The following is a 12,620-nucleotide window of genomic DNA, read 5'->3' on the forward strand; positions in this document are numbered from 1 at the left end:
ATCATTGATAGAAAATCAGATGAAAATAAGATGATCTGATCTAACATCTTGATATTATACCTAAAAAATGATACCTAGGTGAGAATAAGTTAGAAAAATAGATAAACTTGACAATATCTCTGGAGGGTATCATGAAAGGAAGTCAAACATTAGATAGGCCTTAAAGAAGGAGTAGAACTCAGTGCGTATAAGACAGAGGTGAGAGCATTCCATGAAAGGAGAAGGTAAGTGCAGAGAAGATTCATGAGCCTGACTGAGCACAGACACAAATTAGGGAGTAGTGGAGGGAAAAGACTGAATGGATTTTATGGCGCCAGGCTTCAAAGAGCCTCTAAAGTCAAGCAGAGGACTTTATATTTTATGTAATAGAAAACAACTAACCAGAACACTTAATAGATCATTTATAAAGCTCTAAAAATTCTAAGCTGTCTTATTTTGCATTTGAGGAAGATAAGTCACAGAACAATTATGTGATTTCCTCATAGTTGGGAATAGTATGGAATAGCCCCACTCATATAATGCTGCCGCTTCTGAAGCATTTGATGAAACAACTCATTCTTCAAGTACAGTGGGTAAATGCATTGAGCTTGGCTCTGCCGAAGTTGTAAACAGAATTTGTATGAAGGAGGGCATATTCTCTTGTGAGGAAAAAGTCTCACACATATTCAAACATGAATTCTCGACAAAAACCAAAGTCCTTTGGTTTTAAAATGACTATTTTAAAAATTTACTATCAATTCCTTACCAAAAATATGCAACCAAAATTTTTATATGAAACATACTGACAATTAGAAAAAGGCTAAAACTGAACTCTGCATATTGATTGGGCATAAATTTTAATACTTTAACTACTTCACCATCTTTCACAATCATGCTTAAAATAAGTATTCCCAGGAAGACAAATAGTAGAGAACATATCCATTCTTCAAACTGAACTTACAGAGTTTGTATGGTCCTATAAATCTGGAATTGATTGAACCCGTATGTTAAGAAGACAAATCAGAAAGATGCAATCAAATGCATTCATTGAAAACGTTTTTTAAAGATTGAGAACCAGGTGTTTTTTAAAGATTGTGCATTACTAGATGTATGACAGCACATCTGTGATTGCTCACCAGTACAACTTACCCCAGTTTTATCACACAGGCGTAAAGTATGAAATGATCCAACAGCAAATAATTCTCCATCTGGAGCCCAGGCAACTGAGGTAATAGGATGCTCATGAGGTTGTGAATTGTACAGAGGGCGGCTGTAACTATCCCATACCTACAAAAGCAAATTTTAAAAAATCTTCCATAACAGTCACCACATTATTACAAACAAGTTTGTCTTCTAGTAAGTTATCAAGATTTAGAAATCATCACTTTATAATACTAGCAATTAAATAAATGTCTTTACTACCACACAAGTGGGAAAATAGCTGTATTGCCTGAAACCTAAGTATCTCAAAAACACATTCTATGATAACATGGTGATAATTTTCAGATTTTACTAAATCTTTGATTAATCATAAAACCTACTCATTTTAACTCCTTTTAAATTTAATAATAAAGTTTTGAGATGTCCAGTTTTTTGCTTAAATTTTTTTGCCCAATATGTGCTCTATCAACTTTCCCTAAAAGTATTTATTTCAATTTCCTCTAACTATAGTCACATTAAATCTTATTCGTCTTCACAAATTATTTTAGTCTGAAGCTAATCAACGTTTAACAAACCAGTAAGGTTGATTTTTAAAAATTTAAATTGAGTTGCTTTAAATAGTCACTAAAACTAGGAGTTGTATTTATGTTGCTACTCATTAAATCAAATTCTGTAGATCAATGAGATAGGCCAATGAGAAAGTCAACACTTTAAAATACCACTTAAAATTATAAAATAACAATTTGCTAAATTATTAGAGTTAAAAGTCATGGCTAAAGTGAAGGACTAAAAGAATATTCTTATATGCTAGTACTTTACACCTAAATTTGATTCTTTCAACCAAGTGACAAATTCAAACATTACATACCTTATATTTACAGTCTTCACCAGCAGATAAAATTAGATCATTGACTGAGTTCCAATCTACTTTCAAAATAATGCCATCATGAGCTTTCCACTTTGAGAAAAAAATAAGATATTAATTATAACTTCAAGAGCACTGAAAAATTTTTTTATAAGAAAAGACATTTTGCCTCTTTCTAATGATTCTCTTGTCCCCTCCTTGAAGTTTCCTATCCTTTCATAGCCATTATGCATAACTTCATTTGCTTGTTTCATTTCTAATTTAAACTAATGAAAGCACTGAGTACTATGAAACCCCCTATAGAGCTTACATCCTTATAAATTTCCTTGGTTGTCTCGACTCCAGATGGAAATTTGACAAGCTTGACAAGGTTGTCATTCATTCACTGGAATGAATATGTTGTGTACTCTAAAACTTAGTTGAATCCAAATCTTGCCCTCCTTTGTACAGTTGATCCCATTACTGATACTGCTTTCATTGTTGTTTTTTAATTCTTTTCTTTGTTTTAAAAACTTCTACATGAACATCTTCTTTAGTACTCCATTCTCTTCTGCATATTCTCCTAAGCTTCATTCTCTTTACCTTCATGTCTCTGGAGTAGTCACTGAACTACTCTGAAAACTTTCTGTTGCATTTACCATATAACAAAAGGATGTCTTCCACAATATACATATATTCTATACATACATAGAATGCAAACATGTATGTGTACATATAGGTCACCCAGAAATTGGCAATCTAAAAAGTAAGCATGGATGTCTTCTTGCTCTTAAATATAATTCATGTGCCCATTTAGCTATTACCAGACATGTAATTAAAAGGTGTCTTTCACCATGTTTAGGCAGAATAATATAAATGAAAAAGAATTAATTTTTATTGAAGACTATAAAATACATTTTAATGTCTGAGCCAATTAAATTCACATCAAAGAGTGACAGATTTTAAGGGCTCTCCCTATAGACCCTTCCCAACTTAGTGTTCTAAATGTATACAGAATAAAATAGTAAATTAGGGTCAAACAAGCTCTAAGAATAAGCAATAATTCATAGCTTGCTTTATTCAAGATATATAAAAACACACACTCTCAAAAGCAAATGTTTTAATAATATGTTAAAAAGCAATAATTCTCACAGTTTAATGCCAAATTAATCCAATGTCCTAAAATAAACTGCAAGGACAAAAATAACAATATATAGACATAGATATAAATATATATGGATACACATACACAGAGATTCTCAACAGTTTCATTTTAAAGCTACAAAAATAAATTTTTGGATATTCAAAAGTTAAAAAATATGATTTAAATTATCCTTATAGTATTATTTAGGATATCAATTTATATATTACATATATTTACATATTACATATAATGCATAGACAGTTTTCAATTATTTCTCAATGTATTAGGCATTTTGTGAAATCCCTTTGGACAAGCAATTCCTTGAAGGCAGGAACTATGTTCTGTTTCACTTTGAACATCTCACACCTAGCATAGTGCCTGTTATATAGTAAGTACGCACTACAACTTCGGTGAATGAATAAATAAACAAAGGTCTCCTCACTATAAAACCAAGTTCTGGATCTCTAGAAAAGCCCCTAGAGCTCTTAAGAGAAATGAGGTATATACTTCTGAACTGTATTCTAAATAAATAATTAATTAAGCATTCCTTTTTGCATATGTTTATGCCCAAGGAGAATTGCTGCAACTTTAGTTTTCCAAAAGGAATAAAAAATTTGCACTAAGTTACTAATTATACTTTAACTCCTCCGCACTTTAGCTGAATTTTGGCAATGGATATTTTTCCTTCCCTCCACTACCTCTTGGCCCAAGGGTTCTACTGAACCATTAAACTATAATTTATCAGTGGTGATATAAGCATCTTCCTGAGTTTTATTTATGTAAGCCTAATTACAGGCATCTAAACAAATCACATAACTATAAACTGAAAGATTCATCTTGCCTGTTTTTTGCTGTATAATTTCAAAGCAAATTTTCGGAGTATAAGTGGTATGGAAGGACTTGACTAAAGGCAGTCAGGACTAGTCCTCTTTCCCAGCTTCTTCCCTTTGTGCAAATTCTTTGCCTTAGTTGCCTAAGAGCAAGGACTTGTACCTTCTATTTCTTGTTTGTCCCACAGATCCTAGCAGAGTGTTCTGTATGTAGTAAAAATGTAAATGCATGTTGACTATAAGAAATATATATAGCATAATCTACATAGAAGTTATTAACGTGGAAACTCAAAGTCATTTCTATCTCTTTACTCTCTCAAAATCTATATCTACTCAACTGGTAAACGTGATGCTTCTTCTTCAAACACTTTTATAACTGCAGTAGCCGGTCAAGCTCCAGCATCAAATCCCCGACCCGGGATCTAGTCATTCTATATCATATTTCTGGCCTCCTTAGCTCTTATTAGAGGCTGACTAAAAGGTAGAGATGACATAATAACATCAATAATAACAACTACTCTATACTAAGAGCTTATTGTATGCACTGTCCTATGCACGCTGCAATTTAACTCATTTAATCCTCACAACAATCCTATCAAGTAGGTTTTAGCATCACAACTAAGAGATGAAAAAGCTGAGGCTCAAAGATATTTTATAACTGGCCTCAAGTCACACATGGGTAAGTAGGTGAACATTTGAACCAAGGTGACTAACTCCAAAGCCTCTACTCTTACTACCCACACTACACTGCGTCATTACCAAAACACAAAGAAAATGATTCTACCTTTCAACACTGGAATCAAACACCAAAATCCTGGACATAGGCTTAAAGGTTTTCCATTAATTTATCCTACCCTGACTTGTCATAACTGCCACCATTGTTCTGCTTCTATATAATTGGTACAATTACATACATCTAATTTGTTCTAAACATTACATTGACTCTCCCTCCACTCTAAAAATACTAAAAGAATGCTAGGGTCTTAGAGAAAGCTCAAGTGTATTTAACAAGTGAGGAGAAAGAGGAGAAAGATACTAGCGATGATGTAAACACAGTCTAAACAAGCTCTTAAAGTTTTATGATTTAGTCCTCTTTTGTCTCAAATCTATATATGTGAGGCTGACTCTGCTAAATTTAAAGATGCCGGGGGCCAGCCCCGTGGCTTAGCGGTTAAGTGCGCGTGCTCCGCTGCTGGCGGCCCTGGTTCGGATCCCGGGCGTGCACCAACGCACTGCTTCTCCAGCCATGCTGAGGCTGCGTCCCACATACAGCAACTAGAAGGATGTGCAACTATGACACACAACTATCTACTGGGGCTTTGGGGGAAAAAATAAACAAATAAATAAATAAATAAATAAAGATGCCTATTGTGGGCCGGCCCCGTGGCTTAGCAGTTAAGTGCGTGCGCTCTACTGGTGGCAGCCAGGGTTCAGATCCCAGGCCGCTCCGACGCACCGCTTGTCCAGCCATGCTGAGGTGGCGTCCCACATACAGCAACTAGAAGGATGTGCAACTATGACATACAACTATCTACTGGGGCTTTGGGGAGAAAAAGGGGAAAAAAAAAAAGATGCCTATTGTGCAAAATCATGTGACAGTTTAGTAACTCAAAACACACTTATGATTTACTAGTATAATGTGAGTTGGAATAAAGAAGTGAACCTTGTTGGAAACATAACCAGATATTCCCTCTTCTGTAATAAAGGCTAATAAAACCACACACTTAAAAGCCTCAGACTGTAAAAAGACCACCCAGAAGAAAGGGACTCCTAATAAAGTGACCTCTCATTTAGCAGTCCCGGCAGATCCTGATAAAACATTTACAAATGACTGGAAATACCTGTAAAACTTTAGCATTTGGTTGAAGAGGTTTAATGATCAGCTGCTTGCCTGCTGTGTAGAGAACCTTTTCTGAATCAGGGCCCCAGGCTACTGAATACACTGGTGTTCCTGTAAAAAGGAAAAGAAAAAAAAGACTGATAAAATTTAATTATTATGTCTTATAGAAAGAGAGATTGTTAAGAGGATCAAAAAATCAATTTGGGGTGTCATTTTGTTTTCTCCTTATTCAATGGCCCTTTCAAATGAGCACAGTCTGATATTGAAACACAAACTAGGTTAATACTGACCACTGAAAATCTACTGTGAGCAACTGACAAACTATATTTTTAACTAATTTTGATCTTGCTGAGAAAATATGAAGTTTTTAGGAATTCGAGATAGTGTGCTATTGAAATATATAAAATAAAATAAATGTACTTCATTATTTTAAGATAAAAAGGTATCAGAAAAGTCAGGATTCATCATTTCTCATCAGCAGCCGAGAGTGTTTAAACCGACTCAATGCATAAGTTGACTTAGATTTTCCATACAAAAAGACACGTGGTATACTCACCTTATAGAATAATTCCCACTCCTGATGCTGCTACAGGCAACAGAACTTCCCCTCATCTGCTGCTTAAGCAGTAATCTAACAGATAGAAATCACCCTGCCCCAAAATGACTTATCCCTCTCATCTATGAATTCGTAAACAGCAAATTAAATATTAGATTAGAGAAAGTTTTGCTTATGAATTCATAAACAGCAAATTAAATATTAGATTAGAGAAAGTTTTGCCATCTATCAAGTTTGGCTTTGGCTTGAAAGCTAGGCTAAGAAGGGTTCAAATATCCTCAAACGAGGTTAAAGTTGCCTCCACTTCCAGGGGAAAGGTACAAGTTTGATTTATCTACTACACTACAAACTACATTAAATTTCATACTGTTTTCAATTTCCTACGATAGGAATTTAGAGATGGTATTTTTTTTTTGTGAGGAAGATCAGCCCCGTGCTAACATCTGCCAATCCTCCTCTTTTTTTTTTGCTGAGGAAGACTGGCCCTGGGCTAACATCCGTGCCCATCTTCCTCCACTTTATATGGGAGGAACACTGCTTGCCAAGCGGTGTGTCGGTGCACACCTGGGATCCGAACCGGCGAACCCCGGGGCCGCCACAGCGGAGCGCACGCACTTAACCACTTGCGCCACCGGGCCGGCCCCTAGAGATGGTATTTTTAAAAACCAAATTACTTTCTAGATTACCTAATATCTTCTGGAAGGCTATACTTTATTTGAGCCTATTTATATCATATCTATTGAAAGCATTAAATTATCTGTACTCCACTCTCTGACCCAGTTACCTATTCATTAAGAAAGTGAATCAAGGTTATACAATTAATCTATGAAATATTAACCCATTTATATTATAAAACCAAGTTTTTAAAAATTGTCCAGGACTGCTAAGTCAGACTATTGTAGCAGCTGACTTTCTGTGAATAAATGAGTGAATCTTTCATGAATTTACATTCTCAGTAAAACGAAATCTGAATCTAAGGTTTTACAGGCAATCAATAAGATTTAATTGTTTATTTAAATGGAAAACATAACTGATGCCAGTCAACAAGGAGTAATCAGTAATCAACAGGGAGTAAATTTCAGTAAGATAAATGCTTGTGTTCAAGTGGCCTTCTACTCCTTTCCTGCAATTTTCTTCCCAATCAGAACATAATTTAATTGTGAGCAAGTCGAGTGTATACCTAGTCCAAAAAAATCCAGAAGCCTGCCTTCCACGGTTTAGGTTAGATGTTATATGGGGTCTAAATACTCTGTTTAAATATCAGTGACATCTAGATTGTTCTGTAACAAAGGAAACTTCAGATGGCCAATGAGATGGCCAACCTCAGATGGCACTTCTTAAGTACTTGGTAAGTACATTCTCTTGGAATATTCTCTGTGAGTAGCCAGGAGCTGACCTGGGCTTCAAAAGTAAATCTCCAAGGAACAGAGCTCAACTCTAATAAACTCCCTAGAAAATGTAAACCAAAATTTCAGATATTTCAAATGTGGTTCTTGGTGAGGACTGGAAGAAAATAGGGGAGGAAAGCTTATTTGATAGGATGGTAGAATTATAGGTACCTTCTTTATTTCCATTATTATAGCTCTAATTATTGTGCAAAAAAGTAAATTAATATATTTTAATTAAAGACTATCAAATCTTAATGAATACATTCAGTATAATTACACTTTCCTGGGGTGTATACTAAAGTATGACAAACAGCTACCCCCAAGGAAATAATTCAATAAATACAACTCCCATTGAGTTGTACAGGATGTGACTCTAGCCTTTTAGTTGTGGTAAGAGACACAGGTGGGGTATAGGATGAGGAACTGGGACGTTTTTGTCTTTTGTCCTCCTTAACATTGAATTTGTGGCCCCATTAAGTCAGCTGTGTCACCATTTCCCTGTTTATAAACCTTATAAATCTTCAGAATATTTATCTTCCCTGTTGGGACATGGAGATTATTCATTTCCTGTTTATAAAATAATTTTTTAAATAATAATAATGTTAAAGAACAGGTTTAATAACTTATAGTATAAAACAAAATAAGCTTATAGAGGAAAAATTAAGTAATTACTTTGTTGTAACATGTGGTTTTTAACTATATTCCTTCAATCAAAAAACAAATATAGCTATTTACGATAAATCAGCAATACTAAATAAGATCAATAGCTAAGTCTCATTACTTCAATCTTCCTAACCACCAATATTCAAAATGGATATAACATCAAGAACTAAGAGAAGTCTTCATGATATTCATCCCTTATATTAATAATAAAATGTTAAGTGTGAAGCTACTGTATATATGAATGTTTTCTCTTCCAAAAGGAGATATATTACATCTCTGTGCAACTTCAAATTTGGGTGATTCTGATGAAGGTAATTATTGAAAGCGGATAAATTAGCTTCATAAAGAAAATAATGATTTCTATTATGATGAAATCCATCCCACCACTATTTGAAACAAATCCTTAATATTTAAAATGTTTTTAAAAACATATTTATTAAAGCATTGAATTATTCCTAGTGCTACACCTCACTTTGCAAAGTCAGTGTGGCCATAACAAATATAGCCTTCAGGTTGAATAACTTTACAACAAAACATTTAGCAAATTATATAATGTTATTAATTTCATCATTAAAAAAGGGACAAAAAACAAAAATAGTTTTATTTTAATGAAATAATTTCTTGCTTTTTATATTGGGAATTTTTATTTATGCTCCATTTCAGTTAAGACACTCAAAAAGATCTTGTTTTTCTGACTTTGTACACTATGATCATGTGACCTTTTTGACATTTTTTAAGAAACCACATGCACCTGGGGTTGTGTTAAATGTCAGACCCTTATCTCTCTGTAAAATAAATTATCTAAATTCTTTCAACCTGTTGAAGGCATTTTAAACCACAGAAGAGGAGACAAAAATGTATTTCGATTGTTTTAAGGAAGTACATGGTCAAATACACCATGTTTTTCACATTCACACTAAAAGGTATCCCCTAAAAATGTTGTTTTTGCATGTTTTTAAGAATGCTTTTGAAATAAACTCTTCACTGTTACGATGAAGCATTAGCTGTCTTTGCCTTGAGTACAATATAGGTGAGTGATATGTGTGAATGTAAGTACTTAGAGCAGAGTCTGACCCTATATAAGCAGTGTTAGCTACTACTACTAGAAATTACTCTGTAACGCAATAAGCAACCACTTGTTCACTGTGTTGTTCATGGTAGTAGGTACTCAATTTTTTTGGTTGCCAAATCATTAAGAATTCAAAAACCAAGAATTATTTCCCTTTCATTCTATTTGTAGGGATCTGTAATAACAGTAAGTAATCAAATGCTTTTTATTCCACAAAAAAGCAAATTTTTGGTTATGTATGTCACTGGGTCAGTACAGAGAAAAAGTTTAAATGAAGGCATTTGATTCTTTAGTTTCTATCTTCAGCCACTTCTCCCTTGGGGATCTCAACTCCCCCCACAGCTTCACCTTTCACCTTCCTATAACGGACTCGCACATTAATATTTCAGCCTTTACTTCTGAGCACTAACACACTTCCACTTGCCCCAAAGACATGCCAGAACTTCAAACTCTACATATTCAAAACTATCATCCCTCTGTACATATCCCCTCATTTATTCTTTCCTCTGAATTCTTTTTTTTTTTAATTTTTTTTTATTTATTTATTTTCCCCCCAAAGCCCCAGTAGATAGTTCTATGTCATAGCTGCACATCCTTCTAGTTGCTGTATGTGGGACGTGGCCTCAGCATGGCCGGAGAAGAAGTGCGTTGGTGCGCGCCCGGGATCCGAACCCAGGCCACTCGTAGCGGAGCGCGCGCACTTAACCGCTAAGCCACGGGCCAGCCCAGTCTTCCCTCTGAATTCTTTACCTCGTACAGAGTATCCATTCCTCTCAGCCACTGAGAACTGTTCACCTTTATCAACTGCTATCATCACCACCTCTGTTCAAGCCTTAATCCACACTAGCCTATCCATACTAGAACATTTCAGTAACCTCCTTACTGGCCACCGCCATTTAACTTCTGTCTCCTCTAATTTATCCCACATATTACTGCTAACGTATCTTCCTAAAAGACAGCCCTTACTTATCTCGTACTATCCTGCTCAATTTTTCTAAAGGTTTTGTATAGTTATAGGATAAACTCCAAACCTCTTCATTTAGCAACCAAGACCATCAGCGTCTTGATCCCTCTGGCAGTACTATCCCTCACATAGCCTATACCCTGGCCCAGGGAGTCTGCTGCCACTCACCTGACTTCCACGCCTTGTGCTGTTCTGCCTCTATGCCTCTGATCATCTAACTTCCTCCATAGATCCACTTCACTGCCAACAAGCCTATTTCCTTACCTAATTTCTTCATTTTTCAAAGCACAGTCAAAAGAAGCTGCAATATTTGCCAGGAAGCCTTTTGATACTTTCTCTCCCCCAAAGCAGTAATCTCTGCCTTCCTGCCCTCCCATAGCACCTTATAGCAAAGAGCACATTCTGCCTCGTATTACAGTTATTTATATTTCCAATTTACTTCCTTTACTAAATTCATTATAGACAGGCTCCATGTTTTGTCATTCCATTCTTCCATTTGAATATAGCGTGGAGGAAATGTCCTTAAAGGTTTGCAGTATTACTCTATTCCAATTTTAACCTATAATTAAAATATACAATGTAACACAAGATAGGGCCTAATGATAATTATCCCCAGCCTACACATTATTTTTCTCTAATAAGTAAAAATAACTCCTCATAGGTACCAGGAAAAATCATTTTTAAACTAAGTCAAATTTTCCCAAAAAAAAGTTGGGATTAATGCTTCTTCTCTTATTAGAGGAGAAGGTGATGACCATGACTTTTTCTATCTGTATATCTGGTTCCAATCATCAAGAAATAAATTCAGGAATTAATTTTTATTCATCAAGGAATAAGTATAATTAACATAAACATGTAGTAAAAATCACAAGGATGCTTTCAACATTATTTACTGAATTCCAAGTTTTACAATAATTCAGGCTTATGTTATTTCATTTTTGTGCCAAAATTTACAGTTTTTCTCCTCAAAAGAGGCAGGAGTCTCCCACCCCCAGCTACCTTAGCCTTCTTAAGCCTTCAGCATCCAGCTTTCAGTAATTCAGATTTATAATCACCCTCAAAATTTGCAGTCTCTAATAAACAAACCTTATAAATAACCAGGGATTTTTCCTTCAGGCTTAATGTCATTACAACTTAACTCCTCTAATGATCTTCCCCAAAGATAAAACAGGAAAAGTCTATGCCTTATAGGAAAGTGTGAGTGGCACAAATGAAAAAAACTCAAAAATTGAATGCATAGTTCTATAATAAATTTGTAATTCTTAATCTAAAGAGATATCAGATTACTCAGTTGAAATACCAGTAAGTTAACTAAAATAAGAAAATCTATCTAATCTACTTTTGCCCATTAATCTCATAATTAACACAAACCTTGAGAAGAATAAATAAGATTCAAATAGGATAAAGATGATCAGGGTTTTCACAGCCACTTGATGATAAGGAAATTACAGCTCTTTAGAATATTGATAGAATTACCTATATTATATGATGTTATCTGTATTTTAGCTTTAAAGAGAATCCTATTTACCCATTTATTTGGGAAGAAGGAAAAAAAAAGAGCACCACAGATCCCTCTCCAAAATAAACACCATACACAAAAACTAACTCAAAATGGATCATAGACCTAAATGTAAACACTAAAACTATAAAACTCTTAGAAGAAAATATATGCATAAATATTCATGACTTTGGATTAGGCAATGGTTTCTCAGATTTGACACCAAAAGCAGAAGCAATCAAAGAAAAAAATGGGTAATTTGAACTTCATCAAAATTTTTGTTTCAAAAGATACCATCAAGAAAGTGAAAAGGAAACTCACCGAATGAGAAAAAAAAATAATTGCAAATCACATATCTAATAAGAGTCTATTAACCAGAATATACAAAGAACTCTTACAAGTCAACAATAAAAAGACAACTCAACTAAAACATGTGCAAAGGATTTGAAAAGGTATTTCTCTAAAGAAGATACATAAATGGCCAATAAGCATATAAAAGATGCTCAACACATTAGCCATCAGGGAAATGCAAATCAAAACTATAATGAGATACCACTTTACACTCACTAGGATGACTATAATCAAAAATACAATAACAAGTATTGAGGATGTGGAGAAATTGGAACCTTCATATATTTCTAGTGGGAATGCAAAATGGTACATTCATTTGGAAAACAACTTAAG

The 12,620-nt window shown here is 34.5% G+C and overlaps 1 protein-coding gene across 7 annotated transcripts in view; it reads right to left on the minus strand.

Annotated features, from left to right (window-relative positions):
- IFT80 (intraflagellar transport 80) overlaps positions 1–12,620 on the minus strand; it is a 151,980-nt gene that overhangs the window by 107,913 nt on the left and 31,447 nt on the right. For all 7 annotated transcript variants that reach the window (XM_087440132.1, XM_087440129.1, XM_087440133.1 and 4 more), the window contains 3 exons: positions 5,800–5,909; positions 2,009–2,098; positions 1,129–1,266 (listed from right to left, as the gene is read on the minus strand). In XM_087440132.1, coding sequence (XP_087296258.1) covers positions 1,129–1,266; positions 2,009–2,098; positions 5,800–5,909 — 338 coding nt within the window. The remainder of the gene's footprint in view (positions 1–1,128; positions 1,267–2,008; positions 2,099–5,799; positions 5,910–12,620) is intronic.

This window comes from Ceratotherium simum, chromosome 15 (genome assembly GCF_057802395.1).
Source record: "Ceratotherium simum simum isolate JZ-2026a chromosome 15, ASM5780239v1, whole genome shotgun sequence".
NCBI lineage: Eukaryota > Metazoa > Chordata > Mammalia > Perissodactyla > Rhinocerotidae > Ceratotherium > Ceratotherium simum.